Source organism: Clytia hemisphaerica, unplaced genomic scaffold (assembly GCF_902728285.1).
Source record: "Clytia hemisphaerica strain Z4C2 unplaced genomic scaffold, Clytia hemisphaerica genome assembly, whole genome shotgun sequence".
Classification (NCBI taxonomy): Eukaryota; Metazoa; Cnidaria; class Hydrozoa; order Leptothecata; family Clytiidae; genus Clytia; species Clytia hemisphaerica.
Genome location: NW_027104233.1, coordinates 825,773 through 850,628, shown reverse-complemented (window position 1 = coordinate 850,628; position 24,856 = coordinate 825,773). Strand labels below are relative to the sequence as shown.

At 33.6% G+C, this 24,856-nt stretch overlaps 2 protein-coding genes across 2 annotated transcripts in view; one reads left to right on the top strand and one right to left on the bottom strand.

Moving 5' to 3' along the window:
• LOC136815970 (CCAAT/enhancer-binding protein zeta-like) overlaps positions 1–15,391 on the bottom strand; it is a 33,085-nt gene extending 17,694 nt beyond the window's left edge. The window contains exons 1-15 of the mRNA XM_067072392.1: positions 15,200–15,391; positions 9,188–9,277; positions 6,264–6,572; positions 5,979–6,087; positions 5,666–5,758; positions 5,284–5,371; positions 4,943–5,007; positions 4,674–4,796; positions 3,457–3,502; positions 2,393–2,436; positions 2,030–2,114; positions 1,578–1,662; positions 1,357–1,453; positions 944–1,043; positions 659–738 (exon numbers count right to left, since the gene is read on the bottom strand). Of these exons, the coding sequence (XP_066928493.1) occupies positions 659–738; positions 944–1,043; positions 1,357–1,453; positions 1,578–1,662; positions 2,030–2,114; positions 2,393–2,436; positions 3,457–3,502; positions 4,674–4,796; positions 4,943–5,007; positions 5,284–5,371; positions 5,666–5,677 (825 nt within the window). The 5' untranslated portion in view covers positions 5,678–5,758; positions 5,979–6,087; positions 6,264–6,572; positions 9,188–9,277; positions 15,200–15,391. The remainder of the gene's footprint in view (positions 1–658; positions 739–943; positions 1,044–1,356; positions 1,454–1,577; positions 1,663–2,029; positions 2,115–2,392; positions 2,437–3,456; positions 3,503–4,673; positions 4,797–4,942; positions 5,008–5,283; positions 5,372–5,665; positions 5,759–5,978; positions 6,088–6,263; positions 6,573–9,187; positions 9,278–15,199) is intronic.
• Positions 15,392–15,568: 177 nt separating this feature from the next.
• Positions 15,569–24,370, top strand: LOC136815973 (ras-related protein Rab-11B-like). The gene is made up of 6 exons (XM_067072394.1): positions 15,569–15,874; positions 21,346–21,507; positions 22,312–22,345; positions 22,556–22,749; positions 22,985–23,065; positions 23,232–24,370. Exons 1-6 carry the CDS (start codon positions 15,835–15,837, stop codon positions 23,369–23,371), a joined length of 651 nt encoding a protein of 216 aa, XP_066928495.1. The 5' UTR covers positions 15,569–15,834; the 3' UTR covers positions 23,372–24,370.
• The last annotated feature ends 486 nt before the right edge of the window (positions 24,371–24,856 follow it).

The window sequence follows — 24,856 nt, the reverse complement described above, 5'->3', positions numbered from 1 at the left end:
GCCAGGTAGGGGGTATCACTAAATTCAAAACTGCACCAATTATATTAGATAGGGAAATTCCTATTTGGGTTTTCCTGAAAGCCAGATAAATTGCGGACCCAACCATAGGTCGGGGCAAAATCTACGACGTCACAAACTTGACCTATGCGGCTTCAAAGTTGGAAGTTGAGATTTTTGTGACACTTCTTAGGATTTTTCCGCTTTCCTTTTTCATCTGGAATTAGCCCCTACCTCGGAGGACCTCACGCGAAGTAATGTTGAGTTATTTCAAGAAAAATAAACTTTCAAAAGTTGCTCAAACCCGTGCAGTTTTGGAAAAACGATGATTTTAGTACATAACTTTAAATGCATCCCACAGCCTTTCGTTTGCATTTATGATGCTAATTTTTCTTTTATATGAAAAAGAAAAAGTTGAAATTTTATTCATAGTTGAAACTGAATGAATAAGAATCGAAAATTGATCGAAATTAAAGAATGAAGACACCAATTTTTCAATTCCCGAAAAACCAGCTATTTTGCAGACCACGGTTTTCCGGCCCCTTAGCTAAGTCGAGTGGCCTGGAAATAGAGAGTAGACTCATGCACACTAGCTTCTAATCAATACTCTAACAGGCTAGAATAAATTAACACTCTAAAGAGTCGTTAGTCAATTATTTACCTGTATACTTGTGCCCAAATGCTTACTGTGTGCAAGTTTGAAAAGTGTATTCAACTGTTCCTCATATGTGTCTTCTGCTCCTGGAAATGTAACAAATGATAAGCATTATTCTCATTATATTCTCATTATATTTCATTTCAAATACCTTGGGGAAAATAGTATTTTCTGAAATAGGAAAGGGCATTCCTAAATTTCAGTGATCTTTGCATAGTTTTCCATCGGAGAAAAATATTTCCACAGAATAAACATCTTAGATTCTCGGATTACAAAATCAAATTAACTTACCTTCAGTATAAGGAAATGCACGATTGACACCAGTTAATAATGCACTGATTAATTTTGTAATTTGGATATCTGTCGACTGGCCTTGTTTATTTACTAGGATCTGAAAAAAGGGTTATAATAGAAATCGTTTTATGTAAAAAAAAAACTATACCAGGATGTATGCATTGCATTACATTGAACTTAGCCAATGTTTTACAAAAAATACAGCTGATTAAGAAAAATACAGAATGAACAAAAAGTGAGAGAAAAATCACTTATCCACATATTATTTAAAGCAACTCAAAAAGAGTATATTTTGAAGACGTCTTTCAAGAAAAGCCCTTTCCCTGGGAAAAATTTAGTTTCTCTCTATTGTTGATTTCATCCTTCGCTGGTGGAAAATAGTGGGAAGAGTAAAATAAAATAAAACTTACTTTAAAGAAAGAAAAGTAGAGCGAGACCAATTTCGATGCCAATGTTTTTATTTCACGAGAAAGTGGTATTTGATTCAGAAAACAGCATGCATAATATCTGAAGAGACAAAAAAATATTATACATACTGGAAATAACTTTTTAGTAACCCTATTTGTGACTCCTGTCTTCAGACAGTCTTTTAAGGGCGAGAAAAAATATTATCATAATAGTATTTTCTTACTGTGCTTTCAATCCAATATTGGGTCTGAACATCATTCTCTCGACTTCTGTGATAACAATATTTTTCATATTTGGGTGTTTCATTACTGTGGATAAAGCAGAATGTAAATGAGATGTGTAAGGAAAGCAGGCGTAATAAAGACATACTTTAATCGGATTAACTTTCAGAAGATTACTTTCACGAAAACACCTGAGATTCCCAACTCGAGAAATTAAATCCACCACAAAATTTTTTAAATCGCATTTTCAGCGGAGAAACCACTCCAAAGTTTCCATTTGTGGCAAAAAATGGCTATTTTTCAGCTGTTTTCAGGCCGTGAAATTAAATCCACGCAAACTTTTTCAAAACTCTGACTCGCTCCACTAAATCCTGGAGACAAAGAGAAGCAAACAGGAAATGATACGGTAAAAAAATGACTCTTTTTTGTTACAGCATAACAACCATGCATTTACCTAATTGTAAGAGAAGATATGATGCTTTGGATGCAACAGCTTTTTCTGGATCACCAAGTTTATTAATCAACATGCCCAATAATGTCTACAAAAAAAGGATATAATGCTAATCAGTATTTTGAGTAGAACTTTTGAGAGAAATTTTGAATATTGTATGTCGCAGTTAAAAGAGGAGTCCATAAAAAGCAGTGTTACATTTAACTAAAATTTGTTTTTTTGTAGAATTTACTAAAAGGTTTAAAAGTACTTAAAAAATATAATTTATGTTTAACTTTAACAGGCTTTAATTTTAAGGTTTTTTTGTTGACAACATTGAACAACATAAACTCAACTGCAGAAAAAAATTAACAACAAACAACAAACCTGTTCCTGTTCTGGTTTCATTATCAAAAGTTCAAATATAATTCCTGAAAAACAGTTATCAATTATACAGAATAATAATGATGATAAGATAAAAAATGTTAAAAGTTTGTGTTGTAATGTTAAAATACACAAGAAAACTTTTTTTGTATCAATTTAATACCGGGTGCGCCACAAAAAAGTTTCTCTCTTTGAAACTGATTTTCTCGAAATCGAAAATTTTTAAAAGAATTTCTCCTATTCCATTGGAAAGAAGAAAGATAAACTTAAATTTTCATGGGTCATTTAATAAATTCGGTTCATTAGATCAAAAGTTATTCTCAATTGATTAAAAAAGTTGCTTTCAGAAAGTGCCCGAAAACGTTAAAAATCGACCTTTCAAAATTTATTTGAAAACTAGCAATCGCAATAGGCTTTACATGATTAAGAACATTTTTCAGTAATCAAACACATAAATTTTGAAAATGATGGGTCAAGTTAAGGGTTTAGAATCTTCATCAAAATCATTTATTATTTTACTTTTACCGAGATTTTCTTCAGCTTTTTGGTTGTAGACTGGATAAAGTCTATGTAAGGCTGGATGTACCTGCTCGAAACCCATATTTGATGTATTTTTCTGAAATTTACAAGATTTTTTGGCTTTTTTCGACAAATTTTCTTCCTTTTAATGTAATTCAACCTTCCTTTATATAACAAAAGGTCATTTAGACAACTAATTATCATTTTTTATGACTAAAACGAAAATACTGATGCATCATGTAATTATGCTTCTGTTTAATTTGATAGGTCAATTTTTAACGTTTTTGAGTACTTTCAGAAAGTAACTTTTTTATTCGATTGAGCATAACTTTCGATCTAATGAACCAAATTCAATAAATGACCCATCAAAATTTAAGTTTATTTTTCTTCTTTCCAATGGGATAGGAATGGTTCTTTAACAATTTTTAGATTTCGAGAAAATTAGTTTTAAAGGGAGAAACTTTTTTGTGGCGCACCTGGTACAATGCATCAAATAAAGTTATCTATATATGACTCCTAAAATGTCTTGATAAGAAGAACTTTCATACCTAATATTTTAGTTCTGATATTGACAAGGGGATCTTTGGAAAGTGTCTGAAACAATGAAAATACAAATTGCTGTCAAGGTGTTACACAGTACTTTATTAACAAAGAAAATTTGAACAGTCAAAGAGAGTTTTCAAACTGATTAACCCTTAAAGCATCTTGGGGGGGCAAAGAGGCCAAAACAATTTTTTTGATAACTTTTAAATATTTTTATCAAATTTACCTGAAATTTGTGCACACTTGCAAAATATATGAATTGGCATCTTTGGTGAAAATTTCGGTATCATTGATGAAGTCATAATTCTTTGAATATACCGAAAATAGGACCCCCTCAAACTTTTTTTCACTTTATTTTTCTTAATCAAACTCCACATGACATGTATTTTTGGGGAAGAGGGTCAATTTTTCACAACCTGTTGGCAACGTGTATTTTACAGACCCTGGTTAAACAGGCATAGGATACTGTATCTAGTGATTGGTATTGGTATAAGTGTTAGGTATTGATGATAAAAGTTTGCAGCCAAAATTTCAGCAAGATCAGACAAGTGCTTATTCTGAAAGTGAGCATTTTGGGTCCGGTCTGTGAAATACCAACCACTCACGTGACAAATTGAAATTTTGTGCACAATGTCTTAGATGGTTAATATCTACCACTTGTGAAAATTCAAGTCAATTTCAAGTCAAAATCTCCAGTAGTTCCTGAGTTTCTGCAGGTGGTGTCAATGTTTATTTTACAGACTGGTCTGTGAAATACCAAATACTCATGGGAACAATTTTTTTCTGTTACTAGTCTCTTTTATTTGACAAATTAGCCTTTAAGAACAGATTTCAGTCAAATCAAACGAGTCAATCAGTCATGATTTTGGTCAAGCTTACATTCTGGTCTGTAAAATACCAACCAAACAGGTAGCCAAACCAAAATTTTGTAAATCATCTGCAATTATCCATATCTACCACTGGTTAAAATTTCAAGGTCATTGCTTTTGTCAATCTTGAGAGTTTAAGACCCGCCCCCCCCCCCAAGATGTTTCCCCTCTAGTAAAAAAAGGGAAGATGCTCGAAGGGTTAACTTGGCAATATCAGGTTGAGGAGCTTTCATCATTACATCAATTGAAGTTTTATTGAAAAGTTAATTAAAGTGAAAATATCCAGGAGAGCCTTAATGTAGGTAGATAATTTACTCAGCTGCATCTTTTTTTATATGAAGAAAATTGATTACCTTGATAATCTCAAGAAACTCTTGATAAACTTTTTTCAATTTATCTTCATAGAACATGACAATCAACATTTTTAGCTCTGATTTGGATCCCTCTGCATATGAAGTGATATTCTCTACAGGAAACTGAAAAGAAAAATCAAAAAGAAATTGAAAATTTGAAATAGTTTGCACGTAATAAGTTTATCATGTCTTTATATTATCATATTAAACTTGGCCTAATTTAAAAGAAAACAGACAAAGTCAGAATTTTAAAGAATGTCTTGTCGAACCTGTTGGAATTTGCGTAGTTTCACTGGAGGTAGGAGATCAGAGATCCATAAATGTCTAAGTGAATCTAAATAATAAAGATAATAAAATCATCAATAAAATTATTTGTGATATACTTATATTATATACTTATATTATATATATTTGAATTGCAACCAGCTTTGTGAATCTGGGCAGATATGTCAAGGTAGACTTCCGTTAATAAAAGAAATTCCTTGATTCCTTTTTTCGCAATTCCTTGTTTTTAGGGTAGAAATTTATTCAACTAGGCAAATTTCTACCTACATACTATGTATTAACCTGTCAGAAAGAAAGTATACTCGCACAGAAAAAAGATTCTTACCAACAGCAATCAATGCTTCTCTTCTTGCTTTCTTCTTTGCCAGGGACATTAGAGCATCCAAACTTCTCATACAATGAATAGGTGATTCCTAAAAACAACAATGGGATACAAAAGGAATAGTTCAACTAGTATTTTGCATACATATTAGCCTGTTCAATCACAATATTCCAATACATCTTTCTTCATTTAAAAAAATAGTATAAGAAGTGCCATCAATTTCAGAAAAAAATTTAAGATATTTCCACAAATAGCCAATGATATTCACTAGAAAATTGATTGTAGTTGAAAACTCGTTTTCTGAGGACGTTAATAAGGCCTAGGAAAATTTTTACAACCAAAATTGTTTATTTCCTTTCCTAAATCGAGAATTTATAAAATATACCTGGGTAAGCATGGTGAGTTTTGTCCGAAAGTGTTCCTGATTTGAGAACAGTGCTCAACCATTGTGCGTCTGATGAAGTATCTTTATCTTTCACTTTAAATAACAGAAACGTATTACTTTGTTATCCAAAATACCAAAAAAGTCTGTAAAAAACAACTTAAAGTTGACATCATATATAACAGGACTATATTTTGTGTATAATATCAAGAACATCACGGCATTGCATTTTTTGTCATATTTTTGCAGTATATTTTGAAGAAACATTGCATACCACAAAAATAATTGGCAATATCAGCTTCATCTAATAACGAACCTTTTTGGTATAATTCAACCTCCTTATTCCAGTAATCTTCAATTCTATTTGATATTGAATTAATTTGGTCACCAGGTAGCTTTGATTGCTGCTTTGGAATCTTAGAAACCTTGAAAAAGAAAAATTATAAAAGTAAAAAAATTGATGTTTTAAGAACAAATATTCCAGCAAAAAAGCTTTTTAATAAATTTTAAAACGTAGCATTTTCATGATGAAAAGTAAGATTCATTTGTGAGATTTTTAATTTAGAAAATTGCTAAAATTTAAATTTTCGTTCATTTTTACCTGGTCATGCCAAGGTACACAGTCTTTGAGTAGTATTTTATCATAAGCAACCAAAGGGTACTTTTTAAGAATTTCTTCAATATCAAAGTTTATTTCTTCTTCTTTTATTGAAACTGTTTCATCCTCTTCTTTTGATTCTTTATCATTTTCCTTTTTCTTTTTGTCTTTTTTCTTTGTTGATTCCTTTGAGGATTCTTTTTCCAAAGTTTTGTCAATAGTGTTGTTGTTTGTTTCATTTGTATCATTTTGTTGGTTTGATTCCTCTTTTATAATTTTTTCAAATCCCAATTCTTTGATCAATGAACCAATCTATAAAGTAACAAGCTAGATGCTGAATGGACCTACCTGATGATGAAAGTTGGATAGCAATGCGAGGAGAAAAAAAATCAGTCAAAAAATATAGCGTTTAGCGAAAATGCATAGCGCAATAAATTCATCATTGATTGTTGATGGGGGGAGAAGGAAGGGTTGTAAGGGAAAAATAAATAGAAAGTTCTGGTCGCAAAAATCAGTTTTATTGACAATTGAATCATGCTTGATGGCGAGCATCGTTATCAATAATGTTTTTGTGTGAAAAACATAGAAATACAAGGAAAAAATCTAATGAAAATCTGCAAAGACGGCGATTTCCGGCATTTTCAACCGAAAAAAAAAATTTCTCAAAATTCGAACTCGGTCATGTTTTGAACAATATTAATACGCATCTTTGAGCAAAAAATCAGAAAAAACTAATGATAAAATCTCGAGAAAATGCCAAAAAATACTTTTTCCGGCATATTTCCGGCATTTTCAGCTGAAAAAAAAATGTTTTTCGAAAATCGAACTCCGTCACTTTTTAGGTATTGTCATTTTACATCAGTGTGCAAAATTTCATAAAATAAAGTACAGCTCGAGAAATTCAAGGAATACCGTTTTTCAGGCGAAAATCGGCTGTTCCGACGATTTTTAGAACATTCCGGCTTCAAAAATCAGTTTTATTGACTATTGAACCATGCTTGATCGTGGACATTGCTATTAACAATGTTTTTGTGTGAAAAACCAACGAATTATAAGGAAAAAGTCTGATGAAAATCTGCTAAAACTGCGATTTCCGGCATATTTCCGGCATTTTCAGCCAGAAATGAATTTTTCTAAATAATCGGACTCTGCCATGTTTTGGACATTGCTAATACGCATCTTTGTGCAAAAAATCTGAAAAAACTGATTAGCCAATCTCGTGAAAATGCCAAAAAACTGGTTTTTCCAGCATATTTCTGGCATTTTCGGCCGGAAATTATTTTTTTTTGAAAATTGGGCTCCGTCACATTTTGGGCATTACCAATTTGCATCATTGTGCCAAAAATCAGAAAAAACTAATGAGCCAATCTCTAGAAAAGCTGGTAACGAACGAACGAACGAACGAACGAACGAACGAACGAACGAACGAACGAACGAACGAACGAACGAACGAACGAACGAACGAACGAACGAACGAACGAACGAACGAACGAACGAACGAACGAACGTTGGTTAATTTATAGGACCTCCAAGGTAGGTCCAAAAATCACATTCCACAATAATAATATGATTATACATAAAAAAACAACAGCAAAAAACTAGCAGAAGCAACAATTTGCTCTACTTCTAAACTGTTGTAATGTAAATAGAACTATACTTCAAGACTAGAAGTCAATTATATTTGGTCTCGGACCATAGCGTTAACCCCCCAACTTTTGGGGGGAAGGTTACACCAAAAAAATACAAATGAAAACCGGGAGGTAAAATACAGCCAAATATTTGGGGGACCTGATATTTTTTTTTGGGGGGGGGCCTGGAATTTCAATGGCAAAGCTTGGGGCTGTGTATCTCTTCTATTATTTTTCTTTATATCACCACATTTTTATCCAAAAACCTTCCATTGATTCTGTTTCTCTTTACATGTGTCTACCATCTTACACTATCTTACCATTATACAGTACCGTGGTGGCAGGGGGGCGGGGCAAATGCCCCCAAGCGGAGGTTTTCAAAGGGATGCTGAAAAACAAAGGGCGCAAAAAGATGCCACTGATTACTAGATATGGCAGTTTTTGGCCAAAAAAGAGAAAACACCCCAAAATATTTGTGCTTGTTTTGCTTATGTTATTTTTAAGAGATTTTTACTACTTATTAACTTATTAGTAGGCCCAAAAATCAAAATCTTCTGAAATTGCCTACAGCCAGTTTGGCCGAATTTTAGTCAAGCCACCACGCTACTGCGCATTATACTACAGTGATTTTCATCCACGAAATAAAGGGCTTTATACATCTTAAAAACCGTTAAAATTTTGAGAATGGCAAAAGAATAGAGATGTGATTTTCCTAAAAACGATATCAAATCAACAAATATTTCATACTAGGTATAGGACAGGGGGCTGCTTAAAAAACTTTTAATATTTGGGGGACTTAAATATTTGGGGGGACCTATTTTTTTGCCTGGGACCTAGACCTGAGCTGACCCTATGTTGGATGAGTTTTAAGGTATGTCCAAATTGTGACAAAACATATTTTGTGTGACGCTCAGTGGTTCCTATTGTTTTCAATAATTCATGTATAGCTGAGCAGAAGCGCATTAACGAGAGGATTCCGAAAAGTGCTGTGTCAAATAATCAAAATAATCCTAACCCAAGATATTGGCAAAACATTACTATCTAAGCTAAAGAATCTGTCAAAAAAAACACTTCAAAGTAATGGTTTCAATATTTTCACTATCGAAAAACACCGATAACTTTATAACCATTTAAGGAATCCAAGATAAATCAATGATTCTAAAAAAATCAATTAAAAAATTGCTAACGTCAGTATATACAGGTATACATGACGTTTTAAAATTTTTGCCGACATGATGAATTGAATTTTAAGACAAATGCTGTTGTTGTATATATGCATGCCTGCAGCTATTAACAAACCTCATTTTGTAAATTTTCAATATCGACAGTATTATCATCCACAATATTGTCATCATTTTCATCGATGTTCATCAATCTTTCAAAATCATCCTGATGAATAAAGAAATTACAGTGAAAAAGTAGCTGTTCCATTAACTTATAGTATTCATTAAGTACTTTTACCACTGCCTAAAAATAAATTGAAATGAAAGGTTTTATTTTTACATTAGTGTTCCCGTTTCATACCATACACATTATACAAAGTCATTTGATTTGAGTTAATGAAGAGCGTATTAAAAAAATACACAATTTCTCAAAATTTGTCATTCAATTCCCGAGACGGCACTTTGATTTTTAAGTCATGCTTTATACGCTAAAGTAAAAATAATCTCGCATATGTAAATGGGTCATTATTTGAGGTCCGGCAAAATTTCTGGGAAACAGCCTATCCGGTGGTGCGCAGATCTAGGTGGGTTCGGCCTCCCCTGTAGATCTTCTTCTTGGGAAATTGATCTTCAAATTAGTTTTCAAGGTTGGCTTGGCTCAAATTTGTTCATCTATGGCTCAAATTTTAGGCAATTTCTAAAAGTTTTTGAAAATGTTAATTTCATTAAAAAGCGCCGGGTTATTTTTTCATGAATCCCTTTAGAAGTTTTGCGCCGCATTATTTTGCTTGAGAGTCAAGTGAACGATACATTGATTGTCGAACAAGTGGGCGTCGATCAAGTGATTGTTCACAAAATAGACAGCCCAGTTGTTCGACAATGTAGATGGTCGACAGTTTGTAGGCCCTTTGTATATTACCCTGTACCAAAGTGTATTTCACATAAAATCGTAGCCTATGGTTTGCCCATATCTGGCTCCCAGATGCAGAAATTTTCTTCCGACACGGTAAAGCTCTGAAGGGAGGCCCGTATATTTGAGTTAGAAAAGTTTGAGTTAGAAAAGTTTGAGTTAGCAATTTTCGAGCTAGCTAAATTATGACGTCATAAAAATGTAAATTATGACGTATACTCAATTCTAACTGGATTTTCTTTTCCAAAAAAGATTTTTCGAGTTAGAATTAAAGGGACATTAAAGTAGTAAAATGTAAACATTGCGCGAACCACGTGTCATTAAAGAGAACAATTAAAATCACGTGTCCAAAACAAACTTGTAAAACAATTGAACAATCAAAATTAGCCATGTTTGGTTTGATTTTTTATTTTGACATGTGTCATTTGTTTTGATTTTGTATTCGCTGCATACAGTTTGTTTACAAATTTTGCAAGTACTGTTATGTCCCTTTAACTGGAATCTTTTTTTTCGCAAAAAAAATTTTAGAGTTGGCTAACTCGGATTTTTTTTCACAAAACCTTTTTTTGAGTTAGTTAACTAGGAATTTATTTTTCGCGCACAAGTTTTCGAGTTAGCTATCTTCGGAAAGATTTTCACATCTGAAAGCTGGAATTCTGCAAGACCGCGTAAAGGATTTTGTAGCAAGGACTAATAACTGTCGAACAACTGGTCTGTCGAACAACTAAGCGATCAGTTGATCGACAATACATCAGTTCAATATTTTTAAAGATTTGTCGAACAAATGTACCGTCGAACAAGTAAACTGTCGAACAAGTGGGATTTCCCCACTAGAACTGCCCAATTTCCAAAAAGTGCAATAACTGCCATTTTTATCTTAAACATCCAACTGGCTGCTGCACGTTGCTAATTGATCATTTCAAGTTTTAAAACTTTTAATTAATTGTCTTGGGTCACACTCACTTGTACTTTCAGAACAAAATTTATAAAATGTATATACCGTCAACTGCTCTAACTTGGGACAATTGGTCGAATGGGACTGGTATATCTGGTCTGTATTTTCACTTACTATTAAATCTCTTCGAAAACAAATTTGGGCCGGTCAAATCAAAGGGAGGTTTGGTGAAAAGGTTGGAATTGCCGTCCAATGTTTTGTCAGATAGCCCAAGTTAGACGGTAAAACTTTTAAGGTAAGTGAGTCCAGTGAGAAAATAAGCTATTTTGTTTTTGAGTCTGAAAAGCACTACGCTGACCCGCAAGTAAACATCAAGCAGGGGGGTAAGTCTTAAAATGTAAGAATACATGAGTACTAAAAGGATTTCGCTAGTTTTGACATACCACCACCATTGTTCGCAAATGTTATTTAGTACACAGGTACGAAAATTATTTGAGCAATTTAACAGAGATACCACCCATTTTTGCCTTTGTTACGCTTTAAATTACAAATGGGTCATGTTACAACCTAGCGATGTAGTGCAGCAATCTGCAAAAATAATATTACGAAACTGTTAAAAAATAGGTAAAAAATTGGAAAAATTCTGAAAGATCTGAAGATTTTTGAAAATTCCTGAAAAAAAAATCAATTTTTTCCAAATTGAAAAAGCTCATTTTGCTGATTTTAGAACAAAAGACTAGATTTTCAAAAAATTTCTTTAAGGGACCACCCTTTTTGGTATTTTAGTACACATGGTACTAAAATTATTTTTGAGCTTTTTTGCAGTACCACCACGTCACTAAAAGTCATGATGTCTGAGATTTTAGTACCGACCCCCCCCCTGATCAGATTTATACAAAAAGACAGGTTCTCCTGTCTAAATCAGTCAGGCACATCCTGGCAAATCAGTCTGGGAAATCCTCAGAGAATCTCAGCAGAATTTTTAAGCGTGTAATTACACGCTTATCGAAATTGTTCTGAAACGGGCGGTAAGCGTTAAGCAAGATTGACGGGTGACGGCTTTTGCGGTAAGCGTCAATTTAAAATTTCCTATATTTTTGACACGTAATTCCTTCCGAAAGCTCTGTTGAATTTCAAAAGCCTAGGGCAGTTTTACTCAAAATTTATCGTAGAAGAAGATTCCGTAAAAATGGATTGCCCGTTAAACCATGCCTTCACCCGAATTAGAGAATTCTGAACCCCTTGAAATCCCTAAGCAATTTCAACCGGGGCGGGAGCGGGCGTAAATAGACCTTTTCGCCTTTCCATCCACCATCTTGAATTGTATGCAAAAATAGAGGAACGAAAAGCCGTGGTTGGATTTAGTTGGAAAGTATGCAAAACATATGCAAGTTTACACAAAGATTAAAAAGACAACAAAGCATCTTATAAATAAATATTATAATCATTAGAACAATAAAAGATGAAATTTCTTAATCCAAAAAGAAATATTCACAGAACAACAAAAGCCTTTTATAAATTTGTTCTTAAAGACATAGCATATTCTGTTTTCATGCCATTAAGAAATTCCACGAAGACAGAGTACACACATCAAACTTTCAAAACACGCAAACTGAAAAGCAGTAATTATGAAGTCACACATTATCATTGTTTCGATTTGATCATTTGGCGGCTGTATTCCCAGGAGAATAATTTACCGTCAGCCGAATAAGGATTATTTTTTACCTTCGCTGGTGATTCTTCAGTTTGAGTTCATGTATAATGTTATGGATTTTTGAGGTGCTTGTTCTGAGAGATGAGCGAATATAATTATTTTTAGTTTTCAAGAGAAGCAAATTTAATCTTTCTTCTACAAGATTACACTTTAAAGGGGAATTAACGTTTGGAATTAACCCTAAGATTTTTTTTCGAAACATTAAAGAGGAAGAAAAATGTGATCGAACAAAAAAAGAACCACTTCATAATGTCTTTTATTCATTGAGTTATTCAATCTTTAATTTCTCACGATTTTGACTCTACAATGGAGAAAAACTCCCCCTCTGTTGATTTTGTGAAGTCACGTGTGCTCCAACTATTCTTACTGTTACACTATATTTGGTTGTAAAAGAGATAAAAAAACATAAAAATTAATCTTTTTTAGAGTAGTTATAGCAAAACGTTGAAGAAATAATACTAGGAGAGTCTAGTTAGTATTCCAGTATTCCAAAGGTGCAGTGAACTTTCTAACGGTAAAAAGAAACTCAAAAACTGCATTTTAAATCATCATTCACCACTCTTCCCTTATAAAAAAGAGAAACACAGGGCGTGTGCTACGTCACATTTTTCGTATCCATAGCAACGCAAGGGAATTTTCAATCAACTCTTATTCCGGATGTAGAAGAGTAAAGCCCTATAAACCATATATATTTGAAATTGTCTCAATGAGCTCTATTTGAATCTGTAATTTATTTGTTGACAATTTTGAAACGTTAATTCCCCTTTAATGTAAGTTTTATATTAATACTTTATTTTTGCATATGTTTTGCATACTTTCTAAGGGAATTTCACCACGGCAATTCTGCCACCATAATTTTTGCATACAATTCAATATGGCGGATGGAAAGGCGAAAAGGTCTATTATAACCATGCAATTACGCGCTTACGTCCTCGGAACATAAGCGTGCAATTGAGAGGATTTCCCAGACTGCAAATGAACGGGGTGAGCATTTGCATGGGGTATTCGTCACCCAGTTTAAATGAGATAGGACATCTCAGGCTAAAAGCGTGAAAATGAATAAAAATGAACTTCAAACTGAAAATGGGAAAAAAAAGAAGAAAACTGGGAACTTTATTTTTTCGTTAAAAGTTTCTTCAATTTTCGAAGACAAAATTGACCCATGGAAAAAAATTTCATCTATGCAGTTCTTCAAAAATGAAGCAAAATATTTCAAACCCGGTTCAATTGTGTGGGGTTTTCAGCACTATTCCAGACCCGATCAATCGAACTTGTCGAACCAATCGAACAATCGAACTAATCGAACTCCATCGAACGATTAAAGTTCGATTAAATAAATTAATCGAACTCTAAGATCTTTTAAAAGATTGTGAGTGTTCGATTAAGTTCGATCAATGGGTTTCGGTTCGATCAGTTCGATAAACCAATTTTGTTCGACAAGTTTGTGCTGCTCCGCCACCGTATATTAGCTTCTTTTCAAAGCCAAATTCGGAATGTAAATCGGGAAATTACTTCCGATAACGGATTAACACACCTTTTCTGTAGCTTTTAGCGCCAGAAAGAAGCGGTTTTGTTGGGGCGGGCGTAGTATTCCGCACTCGGCCGCGCGCGAAATCGCAACAGAGGGGCTACGGACTTTTTTTCCGGATAGACAAATATCCGGGTACAACAAACATCAAGCTGTTAAGTCCGGGAACTGTCGAAATTGGCAATCGCGTGCCAGGACAAAGTTTTTGCAAGCGAGGGAAGATATGAGGATTTTAATATCATCGAACTAATCGAACTTTTTACTGACCGAACTAATCGAACTGCTGTTGCTTCAAAAATTGTGAGTGTTCGATTAGGTTCGATTAATTTTTTTAATCGAACTTTAATCGTTCGATGGAGTTCGATTAGTTCGATTGTTCGATTGGTTCGACAAGTTCGATTGATCGGGTCTGGACTATTACATCACTTTTGTTTTCGACCCCTTGCATTTGCCACCAATCACAAGTGAAAAATACCCCGTTCATTTGCCAGGATGTGCCTGACTGTAAATCAGAACCTGTCTAAATCTTCAGCTGTCCGACTGGTTGCCAACCAAATGACAACAGAAGAATTTCTGGAAAATTTGCTTAAACTTTGGTCCAAGAGGTCTTACCCAAAACCAGACGCCCGTGCTCGATAGGATCGATCATCAGAACGGCTCAATGACGGATCGATATGTGATCGATGGATTACTTAACGATCCGGATAGGAGATCGATAGAGAGGATCGATACTCAATATTTTTTTAAGCTTATGATATAGTTATCGATTATTTATCGATCTATCATCGATCTTTTATCGATCTTATCGACCCTATCGACTCATACTCGATTTACGATCTTTCTGACTATTGAAATACTAGCTCGATAATGGGATCAACGAAGTCAGGATCGATACTCAAGACTTTTTAATGGCTGAATCTTCCATCGATCTCCTATCCGGATCGTTAAGTAATCCATCGATCACATATCGATCCGTCATTGAGCAGTTCCGATGATCGATCCTATCGAGCGCGGGTGTCTGGCCAAAACGAGGGTTAATGAAATTTTTTCAAATACATATAAAAAAATCCAAACAAACCAAATAATTCAATGAAAAATTACTTTATCACCACCCAGTGTTAAGACTTCTTGAAGACTGAACTTTTCAATCAATTCTTCTTTTGGTAAGTTGTTTTTTGGCTTTGTTATAATATTCTTTATTGGTTTCTTAGAGGATTTGGACTTTTGTTTATGTTCTACATCCGCCATTTTGAAAAGCACGCTGAGTTTTAGTGAACACTAAATCGGATCGGGAAAATAAGTGTTGTACCAGGGTAGCATTTAAACCGCAATTTGCTAGTTACTAAAATTATAGAAGAAATTATTTTAGTGTGAATGATGATCTCTGCTTGAACTACAAAAATTCAAAACAAACCAATAGATCGTACTCGGAAGTGTACCCTGACGTAATTGATTTTACTTGGGCGTCTTGTTTCGTCAGTGTAACAAAATGGCGAATTTTTAAATAAATATTGTTGACACTTTAAATCTATTTACATCATCGCTATCTCTATTTTACTGGTAAATCTTGGGACAAAAAATTGATCATCGAACATTGGACATTCTAGCAGGGCTATGATTTTTAACCGTTGAAACACTCAAGACATTATTTTGTAAATAAAAAGAGGGTGATATCCCACTGTTCGATTTAAAAGGACTTTGTTTTTGAAGATTATTGTACGATATTTTTGGCCACAATGGCAAGCAAAGATGATGAATATGATTATTTGTTTAAAGGTAATTGGACTTATCCATCTGTGACTGTATCATATCTGTGACTCTCCACCATTTGCAAGTTAGAAAACCTGTGCTCACCTTCAGCAGCATATTACAAAGGGTTGCAACTTACTGTTTTGATGTTTGAAAAAGTTTTTGTCTGGCAGTATGAAGTCTGAGACATTCCTCAAGTTAACTTTAAGTTTGGTCATTGCTAGGACTGCTAGACTGTAATAAAAGAATCCTTTGTGTACCGCCATGGTAAAAGATTGCACTGAACAGGAGGACAAAGATTCAACTGCCACTTTTCTAGCAGAAAAAGACCAAAACTTTGGGTAGTTGAAATTTTTTCAACCGTAGTCAACACAAGATTTTTTTGTACCTCTTCTCTTGTAAAAATCCTTTCCGAACCATGTCTGTCAGATATCAAGGAAAAAATTACAGTAGCCGAAAATAAATTTCCAAAAAAGTCAGTGGGTTCTAGTTCCTAAAAGGAAAGAAATTTAAAATATTAATATTCCCTCTTTAATGAGCTCTTCCAGTGAAAGTCTATTACAGGGGGTGGACAACAGCAGAATTCCGAGGTAAAATGTTTCATGAAATTCCTGGATTTCCAATATTAACAAAAGCAATTGGAACTCTTGGATTTCCCACATAAAATAGATTTTTTGGAATTTCTAACAAATTCTATGGAATTTCCAAAGGTTAAATTAAAAATTGAGTGGAATTAGTGGCTGAATACACCTTTCCCGTAATTCAAATTTCTCAGAAATGGCCTGGGAAAATGTGCGCTCCACCGTTGTGTATAAAATTGTTTTTGCGTTTTTTACCTGCGGGGGTTAGGGAAAGTGGGATTTGAGCCTCTAACTTTTGACAGCGACCTTCTTTTGGCAAAATATTTTCAGGGTGGTATAATATCATGAATAGATCATGAACATACTAAAATTTTGAGGGGATTTTGTTTGACAGAACTTAAGAAAAGCTAAAAAAACCAACTTTCCCTAAGGGAACACAGGTAAAAACGGGTTTGTTTACCTCCAGAGACTAAACGGTGGAGAGCATCAAAATAATGCGCGCGCATTAGTTTTAAGAATTACGGGAAAGGTGTATTGCCGTGGTGTAATTCCCTTAGAAAGTATGCAAAACATATTAAGTATTAATAAGTATTAATATAAAACTTACATGCATAATTGGCATTATATTAAAGTGTAATTTTGTAAAAGAAAGATTAAATTTGCTTCTCTTGAAAACTAAAACTAATTATATTCGCTCATCTCTTAGAACTTAAGCCCTTCAAAAATCCATAACATTAGACATAAACTCAAACTGAAAAATCACCAGCGAAGGTAAAAATTAATCCTTATTCGGCTGACGGTAAATTATTCTCCTGGGAATAGAGCCGCCAAATGATCAAATCAAAACATTGATAATATGTGACATCATAATTACTGCTTTTCAGTTTGGGTGTTGTGAAAGTTTGATGTGTGTACTCCGTCTTCGTGGAATTTCTTAATGGCATGAAAACAGAATATGCTATGTCTTTAAGAACAAATTTCTAAAAGGCTTTTATTGTTCTGTAAATATTTCTTTTTGGATTAAGGAATTCCATCTTTTATTGTTCTAATGATTATAATCTGTTATAATATTTATTTATAAGATGCTTTATTGTCTTTTTAATCTTTGCGTAAACTTGCATATGTTTTGCATACATTCCAACTAAATCCAACCACAGCTTTTTGTGTTCCTCTATTTTTGCATACAATTCAAGATGGCAGATGGAAAGGCGAAAAGGTCTATTCCAGGCCTGATCAATCGAACTTGTCGAACGAATCGAACTCTGAGATTTTTTAAAAGATTGTTGAGTGTTCAATTAAGTTCGATCAATGGGTTTCAGCATGGTTTCTGCCCCCTCCCCTTAAAAAGGGGGAAGCAAAAAAATTACCTTTTTAAAAAGGGGGGATATTTGTAATTTTTTTTAAATAAGGGGGATCCTTTATCAAGGGCTGCAAGAATGAAAAGAAGGGGGACTAAAATTTGAAAATTGTTGATTGAATTTCAGATGTTATGTCTTTGGTTTTATTGCAATAATTTTCTTGATTTGATAATATCTTCTTTCACATTTTTGTGCTCACAATCTCATGCCCACTTTTTTGCAGACCATGCTATATTGAAACTTATGCATCATGGTATCAGCCCCCCCCCCAGAAATCTGAAGGGCACCTAGGCCAGGTTAGTAGAGGGGGGGCTAATGCCTTGCAATTCTTTGGGGTTACCTATTCATTAAGGGTACCTAGCTGTCTTGATGGAGGCTCTGGGGGCTGGTTATATTTTCTGAATCTAATATTTCAAAATATTTCAAATTATTGAATTTTTTTACCCCAGCACCTAGTTTCCCATCCAATTTTTCTTTCGTTTCCCATCACGCCATCTTTTGCTATATTTTTCTAATGTGATTGTTTTGATTTACAGCCGCCATCTTTATAGCATAACAACAAAGCTTATTAGCAGGCGTTCATGCGTGAGCATGATTTTAGGAATGACAAAAGAACATGTGTCAATTCAAAGAAATTATCTGCTGAATTCGGGTACCTAACTCAAAGCAATTTTTCAAGGGGACCTAAATTGCTGGGGGCACCATGCTCAATGGGGGCACCTGAAAAGTGGGCTGAAACCATGTGCATATTAGAACAACTTTTAACAGACCAAACCAAACCATAAAATTAAGAAATAGTATTAAAGTATAAAATGTAGTAAAAAGTAGTATAAAAAGTAGTATTAAAATGATTATTTCTGTGAAAGATTATTTCTGTGACACATTTTTCACTTAATGCAAAATTAAAGTCTTTTTTATGTTGACAAAAAATTTTGAGAATTTCTTGTTTGCAGCAAACAACTTTCCAACAGAAAATTTTTTCAAATTATAAATTTTTTAGATTTTTTGAGAAAAGTCATCCAAAAAGTTAAAAGAATTACAAAAATAGCTAAAATTTGCTAATTATACCTCTTTGTACCTCTTTTTGGCTTTTGCTTGAACAGCTCATCCAACTCGTTGAGTCCGATGCTTCGACATTTCCTTGAGGCTGTTGGAGTCAGCTTGCCTAAGGTTAAAATAGTGGGCTAGCAGAGGTTCGTCCGGAACAGTTGTGAGGAAGGTGTCTAAGTGTTTTAAAGTTATGTCTGAGATTTTACTTTCGACCCCCCCCCCTGATTAGATAGTGTTTTATTAAGGTGTTTTGAGGGTGTAAAAAGTGAAAACATTTTCTTCGTCTCCCAACCATGGTGGGCGACATTTTTTTCAAAAATCTTGGTCCCCCACTCAAAATGGCTTGCATCCTCTCTTCCCTCTCTCTATTGTAAAAAATTGTTTGCTGAAAGGTAGAAAAATTCTCTTGAAATAGTTGCTTGACATCATTGATCTTTGACATTTGCAGCAGAGACTTATTTTTACAAGTTCTTTCACATCCAAAATCAATGGGGGGATGACACCTTCCTAAAAAATGAAGAAGGGGTATCAGAAATTTTCATGAAAAAGGGGGGATACTTTATAAAGAGGGGGCATACATACATATACATTGTAGATTATTTTCAAGCACTGTTATGAAATTTAGTTTTCTGTTAGAATAGTCTTTGTCAAAAAGAAGACAGAACTGTTTGTTTTTTTTGTATTTTGTTTGTTATTTTATTTTTGTTGGACCACTTACAAGTCCCAGGGTGTCTACGGGACCTTGAAAACCTTGAAAATGAACCACCTAACCTTGAAAACCTTGAAAACTATCAATTTTCTGAGAAAAACCTTGAAAACATTGAAAAATCGTTAAAAACCTTGAAAAGCGCTATCCAGTCATTCGAAAAGTAAGAATAAGTAAAAAACCACCTGCGGCGCTAAACCTTTATAACATTTAGAGAATTCCATATTTCCCGATTCTGTTGCGATTCTGTTGCAACGAATGCAACATATTCTTTTACCATTAGCTGAGTTTTTGTCACTAATTTTTCGTTCGCATGAGCCCTAAGAAATTGTTCCCCAATTTTCAAATCGCTTCAGGGCGTCTGTGGAATAATGGCCGTTCATCAATAAAATTTTGAGGATTCCTTAAAACAACTCGTTTGGCAATTGATTTTTGTAAAAAACAAAATCAAAAACAAGGCGTTTTTTGGCCATTTGAAAGAGTCAAAATCAAGATTTTCTCTCGTCTGCGCAAACCATGGTTGCACCTCTTCGGTCACTGTAAACAATTGGTTTTGCTTCTAATTCTTTATTTCTACAGTTGGAAGACTAGGGAGCTGGAGTTCTTCTTTTTCTGGTATTGTTCTCGAGAGGGAGTTAGGAATTTAACTGTGGAAGTAATTCCCCGGGCACCCAAAGTAAATAAATTGTATTTGCTGTCCTCTATTTTTCTTTCACCTACCACTCTGAAAAAAAAAATCCTGTAAAGAGCCATATCAACTGAGTATCAAAAAACCTTGAAAAGTGCCAAAGTTTTTGCCAAAAAACCTTGAAAAAACACTTAAAAATGACCAAAAAAACCTTGAAAACCTTGAAAATCTCAAGAAAAAAAATCTGTAGACACCCTGAGTCCTCTAAATATAGCCATGTGTTAACTTTGAAGGCCCTTTTGAAGAGAGACAATGATCTGAAAAATAATTTGGGTCTGAACCAAAGAATTCTTCAAAAATCTCAAAACACACAAATTGAACTTTCATAGCAAAATGAGGTAAGACAAGACCTTAATTTCAGTGATTTAGGTGTGTGATAAGGAGTACTATACACAACTTTTAGTTGTGAAACTAACTTATAGAGTGTGATTGATTGCACTCCACAGACATTTTAGGTGTGTGGAGGTGTGCTTGTGCTATCACTCGCCTCATCAAATGATGCAGCCTGTTTTACACTGTCTTACGCTTATTAAATTCTTTTAAACTTAAAAAAAATATTTTCCTACAAAGAAAATCAATGAACCACCAAGTAAAACAAACATTATAACGAAAAATTAAAAGTTTAAGAAAAAATTGGAAAAATCTAAGAACGTAAAAAAATATATTTTGTGGTAGGGTAGTGTGGTAGTTTTTTTTTGTCACCCGCATTTCATTTCTTTTTCTTATCCTTGAAAAAAAAATTCATGAGGTGGTGAGTTTTGTCATTGTAATGTTTAGACATTTTATTCTTTTACTGCCTAGTACTATGTTTTATATGGTAGGCTAAATTGTGATTTAAACTCATTTAAACAGTTCCTTAGGTTACAAACTTTTTGAATAAGAACAAATAAATTTTGACTGAGCTATTTTTTTAAAAACGTTCTTGTGTTCTTATAGAATTGTTCTTAAGAAAGTGTGTACTTTTTCTTTACATTGACAATTTTAGGAAAGTATGAATTCATCTTGGCAATGAACTTATTTTACCATTAAAATCGATCTTATAATTTCAACCGTTAAAACTTTTGATATTGTGTGTGATTTGGAGTTTAAGCTAAATTTAGTTTTTCATCTTTCAGTTGTTCTGATTGGAGATTCTGGTGTTGGTAAATCTAACCTTCTCTCGCGATTCACACGAAATGAATTCAATCTGGAATCCAAGTCAACAATCGGTGTTGAATTCGCCACAAGGAGTATCCAAGTTGGTGGAAAAGTTATAAAAGCACAAATTTGGGATACAGGTACTATTGTTGTTTTTTTTGTAGCACTATTAGAGGAGCATTAGTATTTCAGAAATGTACTGAAGTGTACTGATCGTGTCTATTGAAAACTTCTTTGTTTTAGCTATAATTTGGTCGTTACAAAAAGTTCAGAAAAAAACGGCTCGCCATGCGAAGAGGGCTGGTTTCTATATGCTGTGTTTATAAAAGTGGTTTTATGTTTTTCGTTTTTGATCCATTACTTTTAAACTTTCAGTATCCAGTAACAAATTTTACACTAACTTATAGTCTGAAAAATTCTCATCACAATGATACCAAATTATTTCTAAAAAATTTGATAGAAATTCATCAAAGACAGATTTGATTTCTTATTTTCGTGCACTTTAGCTTTTAATCTAATTATGCGGTCATGATGCCGTTATATCATTAGAATCGCTAGAAAATTCTGAGCAAGAAAATATAGGTATCTTTTGGTATAAAAGAGGTCTCCCCAAAATATAAGCCCCTAAAGTTTGCGCATAATTTGACCTGAAACAAAAGAATTTCGTCATGCCACGCTAATTATACAACTTTTTTTAAACAACAACAAAAGAAATCCATTAGCTCGAAACAAACTCCCTTAAGGGCAAAGGACCTGGTATATGACAAGCTGTTTGTCTATTGTTCTGAAGAAGCTGTTTTTCCATCTCTTTACATTTCTCTGCTCCCATTCTTGAAAAAGGATTACCTGTTTTATTTTTTTCCGGTCTTAGAATTTTCATATTTTCAAATTTGGCTAGTTTTCTTTTGGCGTCTTTTTAAACGTTGTATGTCTTTCAATTTCAGCTGGTCAAGAAAGATACAGAGCCATTACTAGTGCGTAAGTAAATTATCTACTTTGTTTTTAGTAGCATTGTATTTTAAAACAATAATTTATTACCAACTCAGACCTTTTCCTCGTGGAGAAACTTTTGGTCACCTTGCCAAAAGCTTGTTGCACACCTGCTGTCGCTGACTGTGTCACTTTCCCGAACCTTTATCCGTATGCTAATTAAAGCAGATACTGACTAACTTTCTTTATTATTTTCAGATATTACAGAGGAGCTGTTGGAGCTCTATTAGTTTACGACATCGCAAAACACATAACTTACGAAAATGTCGAAAGGTGGCTAAAAGAATTGCGAGATCACGCTGATGCAAATATAGTTATTATGCTGGTCGGAAACAAATCTGATTTGAGACATTTAAGGGCAGTACCAACAGAAGAAGCCAAAGCTTTCGCCGGTATGTATATTTTCTTTTGGAAATTCAGCTCCTAAGCTTTTGTTTTAAAATTAAATCAATGGCAAAACGAGGAAAGACTGTCTAAAACTGTTATGTTGGATTTACAACTTGATTTCTTCGCTTTTTCAGTAGCTTCTCAACAACTTTAGCAACCAAGTTTTTTTATCGGAAAGATATTGCATCTTTTTATGGCACATTTTATGTTGAATTTTATTTATTTGTTTTTCCTTTTTAGAACGAAATGAATTATCCTTTATCGAAACCTCTGCGTTGGATTCCACTAATGTCGAAGTAGCTTTTAGGAATATTCTGGAAGGTAAGAGATTTATCTCGAAAATACGTAAAATACAGTTATGTTCTGACGGGTACTCGTATAATATGAAGTTGTGAATACATATTTGGTCGTGACCTAATCTCGACTTCTTTAAGAATAATTCTGATATCATAACCATTTTAAAACCTTGACATTTTCATTTTTCTAGAAATTTATCACATCGTCTCACAAAAGCAAATTCGTGACGCTAACAGTTCTTCTGGACCACAACCGAACGAGTACACTCAAACCATCCAAGTTGCTCCTACCGAATCAGACACTAAAAAACAAGTCAAATGTTGCCAATAATAAAAGACTTGAATACAATTCCTCGTGATTCTGTTTGGACCTAAATTCAATCAGTCAATCTTTAAACTTTTAGGTTCCAAAGGTTGCTTTGGTGCAATTTTGAGCGATCGTAAATTCAATTTTACCATTTGAAAAAAGAATTGCTTGAAATTCTTACACATTTTTCCATTTGAAAGCTGTAGCGACTGGTAGACTGAAGAGGGCTGCAAAATATTGGGAAACTACTCTTCCATCAAGCAAAACACCTATCGTTTAATTTTAAATACTTCGTGATTCGCAAAGTTTTTTTCTGTTTTTGTTTCTTTCCTTTTTTTCAATCGAATTTTTTACACGTCACTTTTTATAAGAAACAAAAAGAATTGCTTACGTTAGTTGTGAATATCTAATAGAAATTATTATTTCTAGTACAGTAGTAATTTAGGCTATTTTTTCCCTTTTCTTTTAGATAAAGTAAGCAAATTGAATCAAGTACTGACTAATAGAAATCTCCACATATTCGCTGTATTATTTTAAGTTTTGTTCCGTTTTACTAATTTATGTTAATTTCAGGTACTTGATTCTTTATTTCGTCTGTCGAAGCGTTGAAAATCTGCTCATTCATCAATTAAACCACACCCTTCTCAAAATGTAATTTAAAATTCGGAGATGCCTTGGAGTTTTTACAAGATGCTTAACTGATTGGTTATTTTTAAACAAAAGGGATGACGCGTTCTTTAGAAAAAGTAATAAAATCGTTTGTCTCAACATTTAACGACCAACAGAGTCATCAAAGAACTTGTAAAAACTCCAGCTTGACCCAAAATTCGACAAGCGGAAATTATTCCTATTTCTAGAAATTAGTTTATAATTATTATTGAATCCTGGGTATTGCCTTTTGTTTTTTATATTGTTATACTTGTACTATTATTATTGCTATTATTATTGTTATTGATTAATTGTCTGATGAATGTTCATGAAATATCTTTGATTTTTAAAACACCCGTGTTGATACGATGAAAATGTATTTTGTCATCTTTTCGAGGCTTTTAGTTACCAAATCACTCCACTTTGCACGCCTATCTTCTTGATAACTTTGAAATTGAGCCCCGAAGGGCTAAAGATGAATTTTCAACCTTTCTCAAGCAAGAAAAAGTGAAGCCTTAAGATTTTGTGAAGTAACAAATTTTACATACCATTCTCAAGGGCAAAGGACCTGGTACATGAAGAGCCCTGTTTTCAAGAAGCTGTTTTTCCATCACATTACACTTCTCTGAACTCGCGAAAGTTTGTACGCCTAAAGTTACAGAACTCACCAAAATGGCTAAATCGCGAAATTCGATTTTTTTGGAGGAAGAAGACGGCGACCAAGTTTAATAATGACTTATCATAGAAACATTCATATTTGATGTTATTATTTTGTTGTGAAAGTTAATGTTAATGTGACTGAAATATGTCTTGCAATCGATGAAAAATATGAAAAACATTTTCTCTGTAAAAAAAATTATT

Bases quoted from the DNA above. Each gene is read 5' to 3' on its own strand.
- LOC136815973 (XM_067072394.1), top strand. From the start codon at position 15,835: ATGGCAAGCAAAGATGATGAATATGATTATTTGTTTAAAG. The intron at 15,875-21,345 runs GTAATTGGACTT...TTCATCTTTCAG, and splicing joins ATATGATTATTTGTTTAAAG to TTGTTCTGATTGGAGATTCT. The intron at 22,346-22,555 runs GTAAGTAAATTA...TATTATTTTCAG, and splicing joins TACAGAGCCATTACTAGTGC to ATATTACAGAGGAGCTGTTG.